Source organism: Procambarus clarkii, chromosome 19 (assembly GCF_040958095.1).
Source record: "Procambarus clarkii isolate CNS0578487 chromosome 19, FALCON_Pclarkii_2.0, whole genome shotgun sequence".
Lineage (NCBI taxonomy): Eukaryota > Metazoa > Arthropoda > Malacostraca > Decapoda > Cambaridae > Procambarus > Procambarus clarkii.
Genome location: NC_091168.1, coordinates 25,794,833 through 25,820,588, shown reverse-complemented (window position 1 = coordinate 25,820,588; position 25,756 = coordinate 25,794,833). Strand labels below are relative to the sequence as shown.

At 39.6% G+C, this 25,756-nt stretch overlaps 2 protein-coding genes across 3 annotated transcripts; one reads left to right on the top strand and one right to left on the bottom strand.

Annotated features, from left to right (window-relative positions):
- Nucleotides 1-3,917: 3,917 nt before the first annotated feature.
- On the top strand, nt 3,918-6,657 carry LOC123757589 (uncharacterized). 2 transcript variants are annotated; one of them, XM_045741366.2, is made up of 3 exons: nt 3,918-4,024; nt 5,325-5,495; nt 5,985-6,657. In XM_045741366.2, exons 2-3 carry the CDS (start codon nt 5,330-5,332, stop codon nt 6,170-6,172), a joined length of 354 nt encoding a protein of 117 aa, XP_045597322.1. In that variant the 5' UTR covers nt 3,918-4,024; nt 5,325-5,329; the 3' UTR covers nt 6,173-6,657. The 2 variants fall into 2 exon arrangements, with proteins under 2 accessions (XP_045597322.1, XP_045597323.1); XM_045741367.2 differs by having other exon boundaries at nt 3,931-4,018.
- Nucleotides 6,658-8,740: 2,083 nt separating this feature from the next.
- LOC123757588 (borealin) lies at nt 8,741-24,209 on the bottom strand. The gene is made up of 7 exons (XM_045741365.2): nt 24,085-24,209; nt 21,318-21,461; nt 18,228-18,361; nt 14,874-15,033; nt 13,777-13,877; nt 11,928-12,122; nt 8,741-9,303 (listed from the first exon to the last, which is right to left on the bottom strand). Exons 2-7 carry the CDS (start codon nt 21,454-21,456, stop codon nt 9,181-9,183), a joined length of 852 nt encoding a protein of 283 aa, XP_045597321.2. The 5' UTR covers nt 21,457-21,461; nt 24,085-24,209; the 3' UTR covers nt 8,741-9,180.
- Nucleotides 24,210-25,756: the final 1,547 nt, after the last annotated feature.

Genomic DNA, 25,756 nt, shown 5'->3' with positions numbered 1-25,756 from the left:
AGTTTTCAGTTATATATATATATATATATATATATATATATATATATATATATATATATATATATATATATATATATATATATATATATATATATATATATATATATATATATATATATATATATATATTATAAGAACTCTACCAGCTTTGTGAGGGTCAACATTCCTGCAGTCCAGTGTTCCCGGACACCTATTCTCCCGCCATGTTCCCCCCCTGGTACCCGGAGATGATGTGATATTTTCCTAGTGTGGCCACACGCCACTAACCTGATCTTACTCCAACCTCCACCTCCCACCACAATTTATCTCTTAAGTATTTTTATGCTCACCGATATGTCGTGTGTGTGTGTGTGTGTGTGTGTGTGTGTGTGTGTGTGTGTGTGTGTGTGTGTGTGTGTGTGTGTGTGTGTGTGTGTGTGTGTGTGTGTGTGTGTGTACTCACCTATTTGTACTCATCTATTTGTGGTTGCGGAGGTTGAGCTTTGGCTCTTTGGTCCCGCCTCTCAACAGATCAATCAACTGGTGTACAGGTTCCTGAGCCTAATGAGCTCTATCGTATCTACATTTAAAACTGTGTATGGAGTCAGCCTCCACCACAACACTGCCTAATGCATTCCATCCGTTAACTACTCTGACACTGAAAAAGTTCCTTCTTACGTCCCTGTGGCTCATGTGGGTACTCAGTTTCCACCTGTGTCCCCTTGTTCGCGTCCCGCCAGTGTTAAATAGTTTTTTCCTTGTTTACCCGGTCGATTCCCCTGAGGATTTTGTAGATTGTGATCATGTCCCCCCTTACTCTTCTGTCTTCCAGTGTCGTAAGGTGCATTTCCCGCAGCCTTTCCTCATAACTCATGCCTCTTAGTTCTGGGACTAGTCTAGTAGCATACCTTTGGACTTTTTCCAGCTTCGTCTTGTGCTTGACAAGGTACGGGCTCCATGCTGGGGCCGCATACTCCAGGATTGGTCTTACATATGTGGTGCACAAGATTCTGAATGATTCCTTACACAGGTTCCTGAACGCTGTTCTGATGTTAGCCAGCCTCGCATATGCCGCAGACGTTATTCTTTTTATGTGGGCTTCAGGAGACAGGTTTGGTGTGATATCAACTCCAAGATCACGAACTTGTGATCACACACACACAACTGGGTTGATGGTTGATGTAGTTGTGTGTGTGTGTGAACACACACACACACAACTTTATCGACAGGGTTGATAAAGACAGGCTATTTAACACAAGGGGCACACGCACTAGGGGACACAGGTGGAAACTGAGTGCCCAAATGAGCCACAGAGATATTAGAAAGAACTTTTTTAGTGTCAGAGTGGTTGACAAATGGAATGCATTAGGAAGTAATGTGGTGGAGGCTGACTCCATACACACTTTCAAGTGTAGATATGATAGAGCCCAATAAGCTCAGGAACCTGTACACCTGTTGATTGACGGTTGAGAGGCGGGACCAAAGAGCCAGAGCTCAACCCCCGCAAGCACAACTAGGTGAGTACAACTGTGTGTGTGTGTGTGTGTACTCACCTAGTTGTGTTTGCGGGGGTTGAGCTTTGGCTCTTTGGTTCTGCCTCTCAACTGTCAATCAACTGGTGTACACATTCCTGAGCCTACTGGGCTCTATCATATCTACATTTGAAACTGTGTATGGAGTCAGCCTCCACCACATCACTTCCTAGTGCATTCCACCTGTTAACTACTCTGACATTGAAAACGTTCTTTCTGACGTCCCTGTGGCTCATTTGGGTACTCAGTTTTCACCTGTGTCCCCTTGTTCGCGTCCCACCCGTGTTAATCAGTTTATCTTTATCTACCCTCTCAATTCCTCTGAGAATTTTGTAGGTAGTGATCAAGTCTTCCCTTACTCTTCTGTGTGTGTGTGTGTGTGTGTGTGTGTGTGTGTGTGTGTGTGTGTGTGTGTGTGTGTGTGTGTGTGTGTGATGCATTTAAAATTTGTACCTACAGGATGGAACTGTTTAGCTGTAAGACCCCGCCTCTCCAGCCACTGGTTGTCTAATGCATTGACGACCGATCCATTTTCCTACAACCTGCTCGTTTAGTTCATTCCATTTTTGCACTACCTTCAAACTAAAATAAAAATTCTAACATATCAATGACTATTCTGTTTATCAAGCATCCATCTTTGTCCTCTTGTTATAATGGTATTGATTGTGAACATTTCCTCTTTTTCCACTCAGTTCCCTAAAGTATTTTATAAATCTCTATCATGTCTCCTCTCTCTCGTCGTTTCCATCAACGTTAGGTCCAGCTCGTTTACTATTCTTTATACTCTATCACTTATATTTCTGGGACAAGCCGCGTTACAACCTCTTTCCTTTGTGCTTTTTGAAATGGTACCTCACCCACCCACAACACATGTGTTGCTCGCACCCATCTGACACGTGTCTCAACCTGCCTGGTGCAACTCGTCCTCATAAACGAAGGCTAAAAGTGATTCCAGGCATCCTCCAAATCCTCTGTTTATGGATGAAAAACGGTTTACACACTACCCGTCCATTCCAACCAGTGGTCGACCCCTAAGACGCATTCATAAATTTTAACGGTCTGAGGACGGGTTGTCAGGTGCTCAGGTGTTGTCAGGTGGTTCACCCACCAGATAGGTAAACAAGTGATGTTTACAGGAAGCGGAGATCCCCCGGTATTGGGATTTCTGTGGTGGTGTCGATGCCTCCAGCAGCAATGTGTCCCGCTCACATGTTGTTTGTAGATGTTGAACTCTACCACACATGTTTTTTCCTTAAGGTTTTCTGTTATACAAGAATGTAGGCTCTACGTCTGCGTATATCTCTAGTGCATCGTATTTCACAAAGATGGTATGTGGCCATTGAAAGTACTTCTCTGATTTACCTGAATTTGCGTCAGGGGCAACATTTCTTTAACGGCCGGGAAGGTGATATGAAGCCGGCTGCTTGTCAAAGGTCCCTCATTGTTCCTGGATTTTATTCTGGAGAAATGTTTTGGGATTTATTACTTAGGCGGGTTAGCGGTTCCGTGAGTTTTTAACTCTAAGGATGAAAACGGACATTCAATTTTTGTCCTGCATTCTGGTTTGCTGAGTTTGAAGTCGTTCCTTGTATGTTACATTTGACCTTTTAAAGAAGTGGTCTGGATTAATATCCTCTTTTCAGTATTTTAAAGATCTCTGCGTGAACAGCCCAGTTATGTCTGGTTTGCAACTTTTACCTGATGTTGTTAGTCCTGTGGTTCTCAGCCGTATCAGGCATCAGTTGACTTAGTTCTGGGATGAATTTTGTAGCTGTGTTGAACTTTTTCCGAAGCAGATATATCGTTTTGAAAGAAATGGAGGGGAATTCCTGCAGAGAGAGAAGGCGGGAGGGGGGATGTGTGAAGATATTGAAGAAGAGGGGCGAGTGGGTCTGTATGGTCCACATACAGCCCCGCTTCTGTGCCAGGTAAGTCCACTACGGGCTCACCATAGCCCGTGCTACTTGCAACTTTTTGTTTCTAGTAGCTGAACCTAAAACAACAACAACAGAAAGAGGGAGACACTAGGCGGAGAGGTGGAAAAGGGGGTGTGGGAGGAAAAAGAGGTGGGAGGGTGGAGAGCAACGGAGAAGGGGAATCTTGGAGAAGTTTGGAGAGGAGAAAGAGGGATGAGAGAGGGGGAGACAGGGAAAGAGAGATGAGAGAAGGGGAGATTAGGATAAAAGGGAAAGGGGTTAGACAGATCCGGACTCGGCAAGCCCGGTACCCCTCCTGTGGGAGATGTAATAAAAAAAACGGATCGCACTGTCTACACACCGAAGCCATAGATGACAATTAGAAATCCTCTGGGGAAAAAAAAGAGGGAGGGGGAAGACCTTTGACAAGCCACCGGCTTCCTGTCTCCCACAGGTAAATTCAAGTACCTGTATATTTAAAGTTTTCCGACAACCCGGGTAATCATCCGTGGGTACATAAACCCTGGACGCCTGTCCCAACCTGCACTTGACCGCTCACCCTCCTGGAATACCTGTCAACGTCTAGACGGCGTTTGTGTAAATATTGCTTCGTATTTCATTACAGTATTGCAATTATTTACAGTTGTAAATATTTGTGTATATAAGAGTTCAATTCCTTGTTTTACTGTTCGTTATTATAAATCAGTTTCAAGTGTTTTTTATGTACATTTTTAACTATTATTAGTTTATTGTGAATAACCGTACCCATGTTGTGGGCAAGGGACACCATATCCATGTTGTGGATAATGCACGCCACCCCCATGATGTGGGCGGTGTACACCCATACTCATGCTGTGGGCATTGAACCTCAAACTCGTGCTGTGGGCCATGGACACCATACCCATGCAATGGGTGGTGGTCCCCATTCTCATACCTATGCAGTGGGTGATGGATCCTATTCCCATGCTGTGAATGATGAACCCCATACCCATGCTGAGAGCAATCGACCCCATACCCATGATGTGACCATTGGAATCCATATCCACACTGTGATTGGTGGACGTCAAACTCATGCTGTGGGAGGTGGACCCCATTCTCATACTGCGGATGATGTACCTCATGCCCATGTTGTGGGTTTTGGTCCTATATGCCCATGCTGTGGATGGTGGGCCCCATATATCGTGCTGCGAGCGGTGGTCCACATACCCTTGTTGTGGGCGGTTAGACCCCATACCCATGGTGAGAGCAGTTGGACCCCATACCCATGGTGTTGGCAATTGGACCCCATACCCTTGTTGTTGGCGGTTAAGACCCCATACCCATGGTAAGAGCAGTTGGACCCCCATACCCATGGTGTTGGCAGTTGGACCCCATACCCATGGTGTGGGCAGTTGGACCCCCATACCCATGGTGTTGGCAGTTGGACCCCATACCCATGGTATTGGCAGTTGGACCCCATACCCATGGTGTTGACAGTTGGACCCCATACCCATGGTGTTGGCAGTTGGACCTCCCATACCCATGGTGTTGGCAGTTGGACCCCATACCCATGGTGTGGGCAGTTGGACCCCCATACCCATGGTGTTGGCAGTTGGACCCCCATACCCATGGTGTAGGCAGTTGGACCCCTATACCCATGATGTGGGCAGTGGACCTCTATGTAAGCCTAATGTAAATACACAGGTTGTCCCACCGACATAAATTTTTATTATTATTATTACGATAGTTGGATGAAGCTCGTTTTCAGAGTGTCAAAACTGTATTATTGTTAGGTTAGGGTCGGTTGGCATTAAGGGTATGGTTTAAAAAATTTTGGCAAACCGTACTTGAGTATGCTATGATTTGTATCTCCGTATTCTTATTGTAGTACTGTATATAATTGTGGTGATTATGGCAGGGAGGATGGCACGAGCATGTGTGGTGGTGATGGTGGTGATGGCGATTGGTGCAGTCATGGCAGCCAAACCTCCATGCCTAAGTTTGAACCCAAAGGTTGATATTCCTCGCTGCACAAACAGCTGTCAGGCCGAGGACAAGCCGGGATTATTCTTCTGCTGCGACAACAAGGGTGAGTTGTGTGATATTTGCTGGTGGTGGGTATTGATGTCTTGGTTCTGTTTGTATGGATGTAACCGATTACATGCACTCCTCTTTGAACATTAGTTTATACTGTTATCCAGTACAAAATAACACAGCTTGTTGACACCAGGATATATATTTCCTGCAAGTCATATATAGCTACATAAATGTAAAATTTGTCTGACTTGGATAACCAGCAGGGCCTCAAGTGTATTAATATGTATCAATGATGTATCTGAAACAAAATTTTAGTATTGGGTGGGATTAAACTCGCATCCCTGGACTCCCCAGGGACACTACCCACTATACCATAATGAGATTAAAAATCTCAAGAAGAAATAAAGTGCTACTAGACTTAGATTTTGTAAGGTGCCAGTTGGTATGCACAATTGAACCAATTTTTACAAGACACTCTTCTCACACTAAGATACTTTTAAGCTCATATTTTCTTATGATAATGAGGGAAACATTTCCCCAGGAACGAACGCTGGAAAGTGTCCTAGAGTTCACCTGCAGCAGGATGAGAGGGAGGTGCTATGTGACAAGAACCAGCTCAACTACCCTAACCACCTCAACTGCAAGCAAGACTCCGATTGCCATCTGTGGGAGAAGTGCTGCTTCCTTCCCGACAACAACCAGCTCATTTGTCGTAGCTCTGAGGTCTAGGTCTTAGGGCAGATCTTTAGAGCTTAAGTATGCTTCAAGGTCTGTTCAGAGAAAGACTACAGAGCAGACCTTAACTAGGTCTAGGCCAGAAGCCCAAGGCCTAGCTAGGTCTAGTCAAGAAGCACCAGTCCACAACTATCAGATGCAACTTATCACCAGCTTTATACGTCAAGAATATATTACGTATAGAGATTAATGACATCTTTTAATAAGTTTTGTTTTAAGTGTAACTACTCAAATGCTCACCTTTGCTCATTGCATTATAATATCAGTTATGTCACACGGTATAAACGTTAGTGCTGCCAATAATGCAATCATTAAGTAAGCCTCTATTAAGAACTCATTAAAGGTGACTAATTCTTTCATAAAAAATGTATGCTAGTAAAAGCACACAAGTTATGTTATGATTTTAATAATAATGTTCCTCCTCTCAGTTATACATGTACATACAAGATTATTATTTATAATAAACATTTTTATCTTAATATTCAAGATTCCTATCCCCCATCAAATGTGTATATAATTATTTACCTTACATCCATACAGTATACACACTAGGAGGGGGTACCCAGTGCTGCCCAGGTCTTTGCCTTCCATCTTTTTATAAATCTATCCATCCATTTATGTCCGATTGTCTTATAAAAATTTGAATTGTCTAATGTTTGGGTGGTCGCTGGCGAGGGATGCTTAGCGGCGTGAAATACTATAGTATAGTTACCCTTTTACTCCTGAGAAGGGGTGTGGCTTGAGAAACCTTTTGAAGCCAAGAGCATCGTCTGTTTTATGCGAGAATGGGCAAATTATGGAGCAGGAATTCCCCTCCCACCAAGATCAGTGAATAATGGTGTATATTACAAGGCAAAATGATTTTTTTTTAAAAGCTTACTAGTATAATGATACAAGGAATTACTAGTGCCGAAGTCACTTTACCTCAGATTTACAGTTTTGTTGAAGTTCTTGGTGTATTATTTCTCTCAGACTGCTTATAGGCAACCCAAGGTTATAATCAACTCCCTTTGAGGGAGACTTTTTTTTTATTAACTCATCAGCTCTTATTATGCATTCAGAGGCCAACATGAAATGAAATCCACATGCAATGGATTGTTACCATCATTAATAATATTAGGTATTAAATTCACTGCGTCGAGGTACACGAAGCCAGAGTGTATCCATACACGGTAGACTTGTGTTGAAACAACCCTCCCACCCCTTCAAGGCCAAATTACTAGTTCAGAATTACCCCGCCCATTATGAAACCCCACAACAAGCTGACTAACTCGAGAGTACCTACTCACTGCTAGGTGAACAGAGGCATTAGGTGAAATTAAACATGCCCAACCATTTCTGTCCCGCCCGGGATTCAAACCCGGAATTCTCAATTGTGCATCGAGAATGAACCCGACTGTACTACCATGACCCTTAAAATTGACCCGGGATTTGTGTCTAGCTTCAGACATGAGCATGTTACAGTTTTGTTTTAGAGAGTTAATCACATTTAAGGATGATAGTCGCTTGCAATTAATGTATCAATATGACTTGTACACACTTCAGTGCAAGTAGCATGGCAAATAGTTCAGTCTGAAGGGTAAAGGCCCAGTTGTTAATACACTCCTCACTCAAAATATAAGCATCACCCATTGTCAGGACAACTGCACCCATGGGGACAGTATAGGGAACAATGTGTATATGGCTTGATAGGAAAATGCTCTGTGGACAGATCATCAATATTGCTTAAGGAATTGAGCTTTGCCTCGAGACAAAACTTCGGCTGGTCTTTAATTTGCTTCTTGGGTGGAAAGGGAGAGATTAAAATTGGAAAGGGGGTAATCTCTCACAGTACAGGAAAGTGCCATTGTTCTCTCTTGGTACAAATTAGAAATCCGATACATTATGAGTTCAGTTCTAGTTATCCATTTTGAACAATGCTGACCTTCAATAAAGAAATTCTACAGTCGAATGGCATCCCAGGGACCAATAGGAGTACCAACCCTACTACAATGTACACTTGAACCTATGTCTAACTAGGCAGGGCTAACCAGATGATGAGCTAATTGGTTTAGGTGGGCTGCCTGAACCTCTCGTTTACCCTGTCCCCTAACCAAAGCAGCATGTTGCCCCCCCCCCCCTCCAAGGGGTCACAACCCTTATGTAGGCTAAACTCCCAGATGGACGCAATGGCATGCACAGGTCTCCATACATGGGCCAACATACGGGAACATTTAACAGGTGCACCATCACAGCAGGCAGGAGAGTTGAGCAGGAGTTATCTCCCCACCAACCCTACCCACAGAAGATGCACAAGAGCCCCCTCACTGCGCCAAGGCACTATTAACTGAGGGGATTACTTCTATGTAGCTTGTTTCAATTATGTAACAGTTATTTAATGTGTGGGTATTTTACAGTAGTCATTTAGTTAAAAGCAGAATTGGTGGCCGGGTATAGTACTGTAGTTGATATTAAAGTCTGTAATAATTAACAAGACATTACAGGGACCACTGCAATAAGCCTTGGGGGTTTAACAATCACTACTAAGGATTTTCATAAAATTCATTAAAAAATTCACAAAAATACAAAATATATAAAATTTATTAAAAATTCCTTAAAATTTCACATAAGCTGTTTTTCACCATTAGGATACCTTGGGCACATATGTTTAGTGAATACTACAATTTAGATTTGAAAAAGATCAAATAAAAACTATTATGAATGAAATTAAAAACTAAATTATGCCACTCTTAGAGTGTGCCCACTGGGGATCAATAAATTAGGTGCTGCAAATAATCGCTACCTCTCTTTGAAAAACTATCTGGGCATTTTATCCAAACAATCATTATATAATGCAAGGTCAACAGGTAGTGTCAGTTTGCAGCCTACAACAAAATGTGTTACAGGTTTCAAACAGAAAATTATATACAATAATACAGAAATGTAACCTATCCAGCAATTTATGCTTTACTCCTTAATTATGGTAAACCTATAAAGTGTTTCAAGTCTGATGGAAACCAACATTATGTTTGGTTTTTGTCCATCCATTTTCCAGATATTAGTTTACTGACATCCGCATGGAACTGCAGTATCTCCTGCTTGATATTCTCACCTACATTGTCATCCTGAAGAATTTCCCGTAATTCCTGGCAGAATAAATTTGTAATTAAAAATAAATCAATAAGAAATACAGTAGCTTTATTAGGAATACTATTAATTAATGTATTAACACTGGCAATCAGATGCTGTTATGTGTTCGTGTGTGTGAGAACGTGTGGGGGCATGTGTGGGGGCATGTACGAGGACGTGTGTCGTTGAAAAGAAACTTGTGGTTGCATTTTGATGTTGCCACCTACTTACTTGGACATTTTGAAATTAATTATCAAAAAAAAGCACCAAGCTTGGGGGGAAGATTCAGCACCATCTATGTTGTAGCATATTCAATAGATACTCAATATAACTAAGGATTCCAATACGAGATGAAAAAGACACAAGGCGAGCAACATCAAAGATACTTGATTCAGTATGGATTACATTGAGAAACAAGTGACCTAGAGAGAGTGGAAAAGTAAGATTTTACAACCATCCTGAAAATTAGGACTTTCTATGAGGTGACAGATGACACTGCAATTTGGACAAGAATGAGCAGTGTATTTGTTCAGCAAGTGACCATTAGTTAAGCATACTAGGCCGAGATGCAAGCCACAGATGTTTCACACCACCTATCACAGACAAGGAGAAAGCTAAAGGAAATGATTGCACTTAATACTACAGTCACGTGCTTTATGAACGCATGTTATCCGAAAATGCCTGTTATTAAATTGGGGTTTGTTCAGATAACTGGTAAGGCAGGCAGTATGAATAAAAATGTACAATAAAGACAGAACTAGTTTGCCCATGACTGTACACAGCACCACTTGAGCAGTGTTCATACACTAATGAATGGTTCAAAAGCTTTCAACTCTGCCATGGTATTAGGTACATTAGAGTACATGATAAAAGGCAGTCTGCTGAGGTTACCTCATCACCATAAATCTCCACTTCAGTCAACCCAACACCATCAACATCTACCACCACCACCTTTTCTATCTAAATAACTTGAAGATTATAGTTGGAGCATTGTTAACAAGCAGATCAGCACATACATTGGCGAGTACAAACAAAACACTTAAATTTCTGCAACATACTAGTCAATTTTTCCCCCTAGCTTTTCAGGATCATAAAGAGGGAATTGATTACCATCTTGGATTGCCTTTGAGCAGTAATATTCCAGGAACATCAACAAAATCTAAAAAATTTGAAGCAAAGTGAAATTCACACCAGTTACTCCATCTATCGTCATTCTATTATGCAGGAAGAACCGCACATCAATGGGTCATCCAATAAAGTTAGCAGACTTCTAGATGTTACCACTGCTAGGCTTAGACTCAGCTACAAGTATCTCTGGGAATTTACAACATTTGCTGATGTAGATTTGACTAAATGCAAACTCTGTCAGCAGAACTATTCACATATTTAGCGCCATTATATACAGGAATGTTAAAAAATCGTGGAATTCAGAGATAACACCATCAATGGAGTCCAAGAAATGTGTAAGTACTTCATTCATAATGATGTACTGCCAGGAATCCTAGCGCAGTAGCCAAAATTTGCTTACTGAAAGTAATGCATGCACGACTGTAAAGCTGCCGCCCAGTTGGGTGGGTGTGGAGCAAGACCAGTAACTGTATGACTCACCATAGTTGTAAAGTGCCTTGTATAGTGACTTGTGAACCTCTTGTTGAATCACTTGTGATATAAAAAGATTATCGATATGTATATGTATACACTGTATATAATGTACATGTATATATATAACATTAACAACTGTGTAACTAGCTTAAACAAATTGTCACTTGCTTAGCTACATGAACTATGGGGTTCAGTTCTTGAACCGATTATGTGCCTCTGTAAACCTTTCCACCAAAGCCCACAGGATGGGTAGGGGGTGCATTATAAAGAAATTGAAAATTGAATTAGACGACTAACCACTTATCCGAACACATGTTATCCATTCAGTCCCGAGGAGTTCGGATAGCACATGGCTGAGTGTACATGTATATGCATATGCATGGAATTCACATCGAATAAAGTTCAAGATAATTACAAAAGTGCCTATTTCATAAGATGTGCTAAAGCAAAAGGCTTCAACTACAAAGACACATTAAGGGAACTAACAACTGTGTAGAGAACTAGGAGATATGATCACTACAGTACAAAATACAGAGGAACAGACAAGGTGACCAGGTACAGCCTAATCCTACTGAGGTAAACAGGATAAGAGGGCAAGGGTGCAAGTTAGAAATACAAATGAGATTAAGAAAAAAAAAAAGAGAAAAAACAAAAATTAGTCAAGGTGGTTAACAAGTGGAATGCACTATTAGTAGTAGTATTAGTGAAAAAAACTTATTCACAACTTCAAGAACAAATATGATAGCATTAGACCTTTTTAAATGCACTAGGTACAACTATCTTTTAGCCCAGCCTGGGGCCGAGCTACAAGAATGGAAAAACTATCTACCATAAGCTAAGCCAGAGCAAGATCTTGGTCCAAATAGGCATGTAAAAGTACTCATGATCAAATGTACTAAGAATAAAACCATTTAGAATTGGGAATGATTCATTAGGATTGTCTGGCAGTTAGAAAAAAAAAATTAATATGTCCTTGGCCTAAGCCTTAAAAACAGGATAGGAGTTAGTGATACCATATGAGAGATACAATAAAATTTACCTTAATCTCTATCTTTTGGTTGGCGCTGGGTGAAACGTATACTGGCGATCCATTAAAATTCATTAGAATATCATTAGGCTTGGCTCTTTTCATTACTGTCCCAGGTGGGAATGGGTTACGTATATCAAACTTTGGAGTCACCACTGGCATTGATGAAAACTGAGGAATGTTCTGGCCAACTGGAGTAGCTGCAACCTAAAATATTTAGAAAAACAAATAAATAATATTAATGGAATCATGGGTACAGAATTAAGCATAATAAATATCTGAATAATGATCAATTATGATACTGTAATACATAAATTTATATATTAAAATGAAAAAAAATTATATACTGTATAATATATATATATATATAAATAAATAAATAAATGTAATAACACCACAAACAGTATAGTTGGAGGAGGAGGATTAGTGCATCTGGCCTTGAACCAGTGAGGGAGGGAGGGAGAATCAGCTGTGTGTGGCGAGTCTGAACTCACCATACCAGCTTAATTGTACAGTTATGGTGAACAAAACATACAGAAACTTGTATATAACCTGTGTATATAGTATAATAACTGTAAAAGTATTTGTTTATTGTTTTATGAACATAATTGAATCACTAACATGTACACCATAATTTTGAGTATAGTGATGATTCACACATATTATATAAATAAATCACACTACACACTACTGAATAATTTTACTGCAAAAAACTAAGAAAAAATAAATCAGACATTGAAATAATTAGATATCATTTTTGTGGCAACTCCCGCCTGACAGCTCGGGGCAGAGCTGACCACCTCCGGTGCGTGCTCTATCAACACCGTTTTTTTGCCAGACTTTCCCGCCCTATTACGGCCAAAATATGCCACCTACGATCTTTTTATTATTTTTCCCGTGATCAGGGAACACAAATGAACACTTTTATGTATACATTGGGGGAGGGGGGGGGGCACCTGTGAGTGTTGAAGGCCATATAGCCCAGAGCAGTTTAAGGGTTAAACTTAAGGGTAGAACATTTTGCTTAGACCTAATGGGATTTTTTTTTTTTTTTTTACATAGATATTCCTGCACAGGGCCTAAGCCTCTGGATGGCCCACTAAGTGTTGCTTGTTTCTGTTTCATTTAGGCAGAGTATGAGTATTTATGACTCGTATGGTCGCTTCAGTAAGATTTTTACCCCATGTGTTAAACAACAACAACTGTTTTGTTGAATCAAAGTTGAAATCTTATTGGGTTGGTAACTGTGCAACTAGCCATTAATAAACATTTAGAAGCACCAGATGCAAGGGTAATGAGGCTGTATCCTACACACCGAATCACAGAATATGCAGATTAGGAAAGGCATGTGGTACCTCTTAAACTAAATCTAGGAATCCTTATTCGTCACCAAAGCAAAATTCCCAAAACTAGTAAGGCACACCAATAAACAAGGCATAACTAAACACTACCCAGACACTGGAACAACTCGGGAGAAACCTCACAGAGGAGGAACCTTAATTCCCCCCAAGAAAATAACTGAGGAAATGAGAAACAAGCTAATGGATGTATTAGTAGTGATGGAGACTGAGCTAATTAGCTAAGGACATGCAAAATAGAGAACAAATACATCATCAAAAGGTGCAATGAAAAAAATAAATACTAAACTTGGCCTTAGCTTGAGCTTAAAAAATTATTGAACTAAAAAAAAATAATCACCACCCAAGAGTTAACCCCTTTCATATCTTTCACACTGTATACTTATCCTGGAAGTGTGGTTTCTAGCTATCTTTGTACTGTAAAGTTGAATAAATGCATTATTTAACAAAAAAATTAAGTGGGAAAACTAACATTTTGACAATTAAAATATTGCAAACCTCACCAATTTCTTTGAGCGTTGTACCCTTGAAGTGGAAGGTGGTGGTAGCAAGTTGTCAGCTTGGCTTAGTCCTAATACTGCCTTCTGGCGACAGCGCCTTACACCTGTTAACATAGATGTACCTTATTAATACTCTCTCTCAATCCGCTCCAAAATATAATGAACACTTAAAAAATGCAAGATACCAAATGAAAGATGAAGGTGAAATATAGTGTACACATGTACGGAGATTAGTATAAATAATTACAAAATGTAAGGTATGAAATGTTAACGTACGCCACAAAGATTTGAAACAAACTAATTCCCTGCTGCAAGGTGAACAGAAACAGGTTCAACTATAAACCCGATATGTAGTTAGTAGAATGGCAGCGTAGCACAAGAGCTGGCAATGTTAGTATTCCAAAATTATTACACTACACACTGACAAGTTTTTTATCCTTTTTGGCTAACTTTAGCCATAAAGTCATTCTACCATAATTTTCTGAAGAAATGTAGCTATTTAAAAATGCTCTCAAAAAATTAATAGTGCAACATATCACTTACACAAGCAGTGGTGTAAGGCATACAGGTTGTTTAATAACAGCTTCAGGGTACCATACCAAGGAATAAGAGTTCATACTAGCCCAATCCAAAGCCTCAACTGATCTCTCTTGACAAAGTTCCCCAATGTTGCCAAGCAATAGACTTGTCACTAGTGATATATAACTAATGACAATTTGAATCTCATAACAAAATTTCAACACTTTTATAGTGGCTTGATAATGTTATTTAACCCCTTAACTGTGCAGGCTATTGATGCACAAGAAATTGTTTTTAATTTTATAATAATGCACAAGAAAAAAGGTAATATTACCTGTATTATCTTTTAACCCACAGAGAATGTCAATAACTGTGTGTTCAAAGACTGGCAAATTTAACCAAAGATTTCTCGAGAGGTTTTGAATATGCCTAAACAAAGATAATTAATTAAAACTATACAATAAACAACCTTTTTCAAAACTAGGAATCACATACAATATATGACTTTGCTTAAACCTTATTATATAACCTCAATACTTCATACACCGGAACGTATCTCTGAGAAAGGGGAAATGACTTACTCCTGGTTACAGTTGCAGGATGATTGACTACATCATTACCAACATTGCCAGGTGTTTTGGGTGGGCGTCCCCGCTTCTTAGCACCTGATTCTAGGGCGCACTCTGCATTCCTGATCACAAATGCAATACTTTTCCTTATTGCTGAAGATTTTTCTCCATTCTGAAGAGAAAAATGCATTGAACTTATGAACATTTTATAACTCTGATGGGATGAAGACATAACTCATACAAGAATGGCATTATACAAATTTCAGTACTATTTGTCAATACTAGGACAAAAATTTACTGACAACCTACAGAATCAATATTCAACTCTGATGCAAGTACTGTACAGTAGTACCTCGGCTTACGAGCGCCCCTGGTTACAAGTTTTTCGGGTTACGAGCAGGATTTGCTCGGAAAATTTGCATCGGGATACGAGGGTGTTGATACGCGTACGGGCCGACTAGCGCGTGGTGGCACGGCAATCGCCACTCAGTTTACGAGTGCATTGCGCCCAGTGACTATCCCGCCTCAATTCTTCACCAGGATTTACAGTGTTTTGTTGGATATTTGGTCATTTGAACATAAAAATTGTTATTATATATCTCGCAATAGGTCCCAAGAAAGCCAGTGGTAAGGTTCAACCTAAGAAAATAGTTGAGTAGAGGCAGTAGAGAATGTCCCTTCTTCATTAAGAAAATGTGTGAAGTATGGGAAGAAATGCAAAATTTTGTTGAAAAAACTCACCCAGATAAAACTGTAGCAGGCCATTGCATTGGCCTTTTAAATGACAATGTGATGTCTTATTACAGACAAGTGTTAAAATGTAGGGAAAAACAAGTGTCTTTAGACAGATTCTTAGCAAGACAAACAAGCAGTGAGCCACAAACAGGTCCTAGTGGTATGCAGGCAAAATGTGCCAGAGAGTGCACACCAGAGAAAGTCCTCACTGCCTGATGAAGTCAGGAACGGATTAATTCATTTCCCATTATTTCTTATGGGGAAATTAGCTACGGGTTACGAGCCATCTCCAGGAACGGATTGAACTCTTAAACCGAGGTACCCCTGTAATAGATTACTGACTACTGACTGCACTGAACTTGATGCTTCACAATCACACATTGCAGGTGTTTTAGAGCTCTTCCTGAATCCCTGCTAGAACTTCAAATTCCCCATATGTATAATTATGTCATGAACTCAAAATCTCAACATGTGAGCTCTGAAGGCAAGATAAATTAAAAGGATCAATATGTAAATAATATTGTAAATTATTAAAAATAAGGCACCTAACACAGTACTTACCAATGTTCTTTTAATTAATAAGCTCTTCCTTGATATTTGTCCATTTTCCCACTTTCACTGGGTAGGAAATCCTTTGCATTAAGAAGAGAAAGCAAGTGTTTTCACAAGGATCCATACAAGAACCCCATGTAGCTCTTACTATATTTTTCCCTACCCCCCCCCCCCCCCATTTTTCTCAATCAGGACTTTTAAGGCACCCTTCTCTAACTTTACTTTCAACTTTTGAACAAATTACCTGGGGTGTGAGGCACAAGGAATCTTGTCCTTGTCCCTACCACCATTGTACCTGCTGGTGGATATAATGGCAGCGATCCATGCCTCACTATCCCAAATAGTCTGTGTCACTAACACTGTCAGAAAGCATAAGCACAAAAACTGCACAGCAAAAGTAATTACCCTAAGTGAAATGGGGCAAATGAGAATTGCCATGATGTAAACACTAATCCTGTTTCACCCCCCTTGCTCAAGAGCTTCCCCAGCAAACTCCATCGAACAGGAAAGAAAGGAACGAAGGGCAGGGATTGGGAGTTACCAAGGTCCCAACCAGAAAAGAGCATTTCATTACATTCAAGGCTTGTGTTCTTGGAAGAGACCCTTTAGTAGCTCCCCGAAGCTATCCCACAACAGTGCCACATCACGAGATCAGCATTCCTGAAACAGAAATAGGCTGGAAATTGGAAATGCAACCAGGGTTTACCTTTTGAAGAAAACAAAAACAGAGGGCCTGAGGCAGAGGAATACAACCAGACACTGGAGAACTCTTAGAGAAAATAGAATATAACACCCAATTCCCTCAGAGGATAACTCTGGTAAGAAAACAGGGAATTCAAGCCAATGCCAAGAAAGGTAGCCCTGAAAGCAGGCGATGAGTCACAATAACGTGGCTGAAGTATGTTGACCAGACCACACACTAGAAGTTGAAGGGACGACGACGTTTCGGTCCATCCTGGACCATTCTCAAGTCGAATCGACTTGAGAATGGTCCAGGACGGACCGAAATGTCGTCGTCCCTTCAACTTCTAGTGTGTGGTCTGGTCAACATACTTTAGCCCTGAAACAAAGTCAGGGCAAACTAATCAGATGATGGCACAAAGTTGGGGAGCATAAACAACTGCAAAGTGTTCAACTCACAAAAAACAGCCACAGAAAACAAGTAACTGGAGTCCAATTGCCTAAAATACGTTTCAAAATCATGTAATGTTTGACCAGGTCCTCTGCCCTTCAAAACCAACCCTACTAGCACTTTAACCGCAGTACTGCACAAGCGCCTTTAGACGCTCTGAGTTGTGCTATTTTTTTTAATTAGGCTATATTTTAATGTTTTTTTCAATGTTTTCAGTACTCTGTGTTTTGAAATGGAAATAGTTGAGTTTAGAAATATTGACATTAACTTTACCTGAATATTTACAAAAACAAAAATATGGCCGTGACAATTGCACGAAGAGCCCACTGATTTCAGATGGGTCATTCAAGGTTTGAAGTGTGGTTGCTCTGGTTGGGTTCTGGCCAGTGGCAGAGGTGTGCCTCTTCCTGTGTGAAGCCCACAGGGCTCATGTGGCAGTCTCAGTCATCAGATGATGACTAGGATAGTGTCCTCAAGTCCTTTGTTATGGCGTACAGTTGTCACCAGTGACACACAGGGTAGCCCTATTTGGCCACCCTGCTGTTCTTCAGAGGTCATTGTCCTCTGTTCAGGTTCATTTTTGTGTTTTTGGCACCTCTATTCCTAGTTCATGTACTACAGTGAGTGCCATAATGCATTGACACCATTGCCAGTTCTCTAGGCTTTCTGGCTTCACCTCCCCTCTACCCCAGAGTAAGTCTCCCTCTTGTTTGTTCTGTGGGAATTTAGCAAGGGAAGTCATTGAGGACAGCTCTACCAGAAATCCAACAATGAATGTAATTAAACATCTCTTTCTGGTGGGTCCTTTGGCTAAATGCAGACAATTATTTTACCAGTTCTTTTTCTATATGCTTCTATCATGTCTTGAGTGAAAAAAATTATATTTTCCCCTTGTACTTAGATGACTGCAAATGTTTTGGCAGTGAAGAAATTAATACAGTACTAACCTCTTTTACATAATCCTTCCACAGCATGTTTCGGGTCGCTGCTGAATACTGCATTAGATCAGTCCTATACAAATGACGAACGGCCTGCTGAATTGACTGGAGCTCCATCTCCATCATTTCCACACGCTTTTGAACTGCAAAGTATTTAGCAAACATTCTGATGAATTACTGGTGCAGCGTTAGATAAAATTAATTGATTATAATTTATTGTGTCAGGGGACAGGCAGCCAGCGTATGGTTTACACACATTAGGCTTATATCAAGGCCCCCTTCCCCCGAGGTCAAATTACAGACCCTCCCATGATGCAACTCCACAACAAGCTGACTAACTCCTGGGTACCTACTTGTTGCTAGGTGAACAGAGCATTAGGAGATAGGAAATGCACCCAACTATTTCTGTCCCGCCCGGGATTCAAACCCGGAATTCTCGATTATGAGTCGAGAACAAACATGACTGTACAGTGCTACCGGGACTCTACAGAGTGATGAAGGTGTGTTCATCAAAAACATCAAAGTGAAACAATAAAAGTTTAATGAGAATGGTTTGGTATGCACAAAAATAATTTATCTTGGAGTAGGAGTGAATGAACAAGTGAACTTCAGAGATACAAGGGATACAAACATGATGACCAGACCACACACTAGAAATTGAAGAGACGACGACGTTTCGGTCCGTCCTGGACCATTCTCAAGTCGATTGTCCGAATATTTACGAATCGAACACGAATATTTAGACTTGTTTTCATGAAGTATATTCATGAAAACAAGTCAATGGACCATGCATGCATATAGCTGGACCACATGACCAGGTCAGACCACATGAAGACTCTGGCACAATCGACTTGAGAATGGTCCAGGACGGACCGAAACGTCGTCGTCTCTTCAATTTCTAGTGTGTGGTCTGGTCATCATACTTCAGCCACGTTATTGTGACTCATCGCCTGCATACAAACATGAAATGCTTGGTTAGGAATGGCAAGTATACTGCCTGACTTCCCGTTTGACATTCAAATGTATGATTATTCCAAATGTGCACTTGTGTGCCCCACCAGACACTACTTCCTCCTTCACCCCCCTAAAAATGAGGTCTATGTTAGTTTGGCAGCTCATTGCCTTGGAGAGTTCATTCACATTACTATAATTAGAAAAGGAAAAATTCAAACACTGAGCATTGGGGAAGGGGAGGACATCACTTGAGATTAGTTTGTTCCTAATAACTTTTTCCAATCACTTTTTTTCTTTTTGTATTTCCTGAAGCTCAATTCCTACCCATTTCTCTTCCCTTCACTTTCTCTCCTTCACAGCCTCATACACTTCTGCATTGTCTGATTAGTTCATCTATATTTTTGGCAACTCTGGCTGTGAAATTGGAAATGTTCAGCCCATTCATAGAATTCCATAATAAATATATCATAGCAGTTGCTATAAAACCCATACATAGAGCAAAACTTTTGGCTGCATCTAGATTATGAACAGCTCTTGGCCTATCTCCCCCCCCCCCCCAACCTCCTTTCTCCAACTTCTGAACAAGGTAGAGGACTATGCAAGACAGTTTATCTCCAGCTAGCAGTGATCATTCATTCCATGGCAGTCTCACTTCGAAAATGTTTTCTCAATTCATATCGAAAGAACACGAATATTTAGACTTGTTTTCATGAAGTATATTCATGAAAACAAGTCAATGGACCATGCATGCATATAGCTGGACCACATGACCAGGTCAGACCACATGAAGACTCTGGCACAATTGGCTTATACTTTATACTACTGTATACCTAACATGATTAACTTTAAAGTTTATACTCTACTTAATGAAAAATAACACTGATTAAATAGATCAGTTTCCTAAGGCCAACATTCTAATGAGCTGATGAAGCAACTCATCCTCCTAATACAACGTCACATTTTGACATACTTTACCCAAGGCCGAAAAGTGTCTTACAGTGATACTTTGACTTGCGATAATTTTGAGTTACGATATAAATTTGATAAAAAAAATGATTTGATTTACGATAGTGTCGTCGACCAATGATATTCGTTGATACACATTTGGGTCGACCAAGCACATGGTTCCTGGTTATGCGGGCAGACCTGCCTCAGTTTACCAGAGCCGCCCGCTTAATGGCGATCACGCTTGTAAGAAATTCCATTATTTTGGTGATTTTTGTTTTTTGAGCATAAAAGTACTGTAATTATTATATATCATGCCATGGGTCCCAAGGAAGTCAGTGGTAAGGTTCAACCTAAGAAAACACATGTGAGTATGACCACAGACGAAAAACAAGAGATCATTCATAAACATGAAAATGGTACAGGTATAAGGGTTGTTGATGTAGAGGATGTCCCCCCCTTCCTCATTTATTATGAAGAAGTGTGCAGCATGGGAAGAACTGCAAACTTGTACTGAAATGACTCACCCAAATCAAGCTGCAGCAGGCCGCTGCCTTAACTTTTTCAATGACATTAATGCATCACTACAGACAAATATTGAAAAAAATTTAAAAGGAAAAAGTGTCTAAAAGGTTCGTTCAGTGAATGTCAGGTAGGCTGATACATTTTCTATAACAAATAAAATAAAATGAAACAATAAAAAAAATGAAAAAATTTGAAAAAAGAAAAATGTCTAAAAGATTCGTTCAGCAATAACTTGTACATACTTTAATACTAAAGATTTGGGTGAATTAGGTATAAAATTTACTTTGAGGTTAATTTTTTGGGGAGTATGGAACGGATTAATTCAATTACCATTATTTCTTATGGGAAAATTAGTTTCAATTTACGATACGTCTCTGGGAACAGATTACCATCGTAAGTGGAGGCCCCACTACTAGAAAATGCAAGCGGCTTACAAAATTGACATACTGTCCCATTTTCCGTTTTGGGTCCTCTGGTAGGTTAGGATAAGGGTGCTTTGGTACAACAGTTTCTTGATGTTGGGAAATCTTAGGATGACAGGCTGGATGACTGATAACAGCCCTTAGCTTGCAGAATTAAATTTAAACACCAACAATGTTGTTCTTATTTATTCTATCATGGTTAAAAAAACAAAGGTGGGGGGGGGGGGGGGGGGGCAGCATTTATAAAACTGACCTTCCTTATCAAAGTCTTCAAGGAGGAGTCGAAGCTTCTCTTTGCGTTGTTCAGATTCCATGTCTGCCTCAATTAAGGAGTCGTCTGGTACCAACGGTTTGGGGCGGCTGGGCATACGTGAACGCTTCTTACGTGGCATTTTTCCTGTGATCAAATTTTAAATTAGATTGTAAACAAAATTTTGTCAAATTGACAAAATGCAGTATTTATCAATACTGTACAGCACTAATTAGCTAACAAACTACACTTACTGTAATATACTTCTGCTCTTTCTTTATCCAACAAATTTACATGTGTTTATGGAACCATATGGAAGTGAGGCAAGTTTGTTTAAATTTAATAAAATTTATCTCTTACAGCAAAAAATGGCTATTATATCTAAACATTACTATACAAGGGCAAAACAAATATTTCTAATCTTTAGTCATTATTTAGATGCAGTACACTATATATCCAGTAAAAGATGGTACAATTGGTTGTGAAAGTAAAAATTTTGGTGATTAAATGGTAAATTCTTGTACTATCACAGGACTATCTGCCCTCTAAGATACTTTTCAAACAAGTTCAGCAAAATTTACCTCTAGCACGTACATTTACCCATTTGTGCATTCCATTCACATTTCAGAAATTTTAGGGCAAAAATAAATGCTCATACAGAGGAACCTCGGGTGACGAGCAGCCCCTTTACTATTTTAGGAAACTACTACTACTTCTACTCCCCTACTTCTTTACTATTCCCTCTTGAAATGGGGGAGAGAAAAAAAAAAAAAAAAAAAAAAAAAAAAAAAAAAAAAAAAAAGCACAAAACAATTTAAGACCCCATGCCCTCACACCCACAACAACATTCACTGTTCCTTCAACACATACAGTACCTGGCTCCTAACAAGCAATTCTTCCAGTACACTACATCTAAATCCACATTTTTTTTTTATTTTTGGCTGCTAATTTGTAACAATATGGCAATCTTTAACAAAGCCTGGAATGGATTATTGTAGGATTTAGGGTCCTGTAGTGAAGTGGTATACATAATTGGCTCAACAGAAAATCCTGGATTTGATTTCTGGGCAGGACAGACAACTGGGAAAGTTCCTTTCAACCTGATGCCTCTGTTCACCTAGCAGTAAATAGGTACCTGGGAGTTAGGCAAATGGGAAAGGTCAGTAGATGGTCCAAGGGAAACTCACAAACCTAACACTGTCCCTGCACATCCTCTCAAGTGTAATATATATATATATATATATAAAACTCTGGACTGTAATGCTAATCCAGACCTTAAAACACTTCCTAGTAGGTTGTAACAGAACCCATGGGCACCACACTAGAAACAAACAAATATTTTATATTCCAAGAGTGTGACTTAACCAAAGTACAAATGCTCAGCAAATCAAGGGACCCAAAATGTGGAATGACCTTCCCAATCACATCAAAGACTGTCCCTCTCTCAACCAGTTTAAGTGAGAAATTAAGTACAGTACTAGCATTACCTAATTGACTCCATGTAACCTACCTTACCTCCTAAATGTTAATCTATGTTTTGCTATTATTGAACATTAATGACTATACTTTTAAAACATTATATTTGCCATGTACAGTATAAATTTAAATTTTATTCCTTCTGCTTATATAGTTAAAATTACTATACTGTTCAGTTGTAATTTCTGCTGTTCCTTTCAACAGTATTTTATTTTTCTACTTTAGCTCAATTTCTGCTTTTGATCTAAATTAGTTTTAAGTCTTAGTTTTTAAGTTGATTTTTCCACATCAAGCCCAAAACGCTGTGTATATAAGTGGCTTCAGAAACAGTATACTGCACTGTATACAGTACTTCCTCTATCTAGAAAGCCAACATTCTACTTGTAATTCATTTTGTATGTATGTACTTTCCCTTAAATAAACATTATCATCAGCATAACAGGCTTAGATTTGTAAACTTCATTCTGGAGACATTCTTGTATCAACACGTCAAGCAGGCCACAAGACTGAGAGAAGGGGATGTACCATCGGTACTTGATCTAGTATTCACCAGGAAAGAAGATATTTGACATACAGTACCTTCGTCCCTTGGGAAAAGAGTGATCATGTCATGCTAAACAAAAATTTACATTTACAAAAATATAGAGAACAAATAAGTACAGTGGTTGAAAGTTTGTTACATAAAATACATGTTTAATAGACACTAGTACGCAAAGCATTTTGGGCAGTCCTGAATTACTGAAAGGCTTAATGAGGTAAACAATACTACACAAATAAAACATACAGGAATTGTTAAAAAAATCTGTCGGCGATATACAATATTTAGGTGATAGTTAACCATGAAACGTACACACTTTAGTACAGTATTTGAAATTGACAAAAACAGACAAACAGTTTATTTATGATGAGGAAATGTAAGTGAAATTTGATACATTATATTAGATATTTCTTAATATCTCTTTTAAGAAAGTAGATGAAGACAGACCCGCTTGGGGTAGTCTTCACAGAGGTTAAATAATGACTCAAGTCCCCTCAAGCATCGCGAAGACGGCAACCTGGACAACACAATCAAACCAAATCAAATATTTATTCAGGTATAGAACATACATACAAGGTGAGATACAAAACATTGATGGATTTATAGATAGAGCAAGTACACACAATGCCTAAACCCACTATTATGCAAAGCGATATTTCGCAAAGCAACATTTTATGGCGTCAGTTTCCTGCATTATTAACTTCGAGGGAGGAGGAGGTGGTGGTGTGGCAACACACATCTTACTATACCACTGACCTGTAATGACTGAGGGCAGCCTCCCGGGACACCAATAACAACTGAGGAGTTTGAACTTGCCAGCTGGAGGCTGTGGGAGGGGCCGAGGAGGGGGCAGGAACGTGACGGTCGCCAAGCGTGTCCTCCCTAACACATGTTCAAATCAAATCAAATCAAATCAAATCAAATCAAATAGGAAATGTAGATGTTTATTTCTCAGAATGTTTGGTAATATGTTTATTGTTTGTGATGTGTTTATATGTATGTATTAACACCATGTACTGAACGGGATGAGAATAGCTTGAGCTACCTCATCCCTTTGTGCGTATTTTACGTCAATAAATTTATTTCAATTTCAATTTCAATTTCAATCAAATCAAATGTTTATTCAGGTAAAGTACATACGTATAAGGTGAGATACAAAACATTGATGGCTTTATAGATAGAGCTAGTACATACAATGCCTAAAGTCACTATTACGCAAACCGTTTCGGGCGCATTCAAAAACTCTATTAATAAATATCTATTTATTACATTAATAGCTGGGTCAGTTTACAGTGAATTATTTACCTAAGAGAAAGCCATCATAGCAACATAACATGAATATCTGACGAAGAGAATACGATTTAAGGGACTAATATTAACCAGGCATTTAATGAATTGATACAATAGATTTTCACACCCTCAGCATTCTTAGTCAACAGATTCTAGGGCTATTGGGAATAAAAATGACTCCTAACACACGTCAATTCACGCAACATAGATCTGACTTCCATAGGACTCAAAACACCTGTCAGTCAACCATTCTTTGTGACTAATTCCTTCAAAATTTCAATTTACCAGCTTCAAGCTCAACAAGTTATACTGTAGAACAGAAAGAAGATGCTTTTCTACCCATAGGGTTATAAACCCATGGAACCTCCTACCTGCCGCCGCCATTACTCCAGTTCAAAATCTAGTTGTAAAAAATACTCAGGAAAAATGGGGACCTTCGACAGGCCGCCGGCTTTATGTCCCCGCGAGTCCACTAGGTGGACTCGTGGTCAAGTTACATTACAGCCGTTATGTAAACTCAGGCAAATATTTTTGAACAAGTTCAGTGATGAAAATTTTCAACAATGGCCGAAACGCTCTGCATGTTAGTGGCTTTGCAAGAATTTGTACCACTCATTCACTAATGTACTAGTATGTACTTTAGCCTAATGTGCCTTCTTGTAAACAAATAAATAAATGTCTTGATTTCCTATTTCTCCCTTCCGTGATTTTTTTTGCAATTCCTCTCTCATTCTGATAGCCTCTTTGAAGGTAGTCAAAAGTCATTACGCTTAAAATTTATATGGGGTTCTAGAATTGTAATCCATCTCAGGTTATATTGGTCACATGAAAGAGTGAGCGTCTCCACTACCAGGAGTTAATCACTCGTGCACTCTTCTCATGTTACCACAAGCAGTAGAATGCTGTTACCTTGGGTAGTCTGTTACATGCTCTCCAAAATTAGATCAAGAAATTGCCCCTCCATCCATTTACATTTAAATTCACCCATTCAATTGCCTTATAGTTAAAATCCCCCTCCCCCCAATGTAAGAAATTGAGCTTTAGCTGCTGCACTTATCACATTTTTGTAGACCTGTAACTTCCTCTGCTATTGCTGTGCCTGACCTGAAGCATATTCCCACTTGTCAGTTTGTACTAT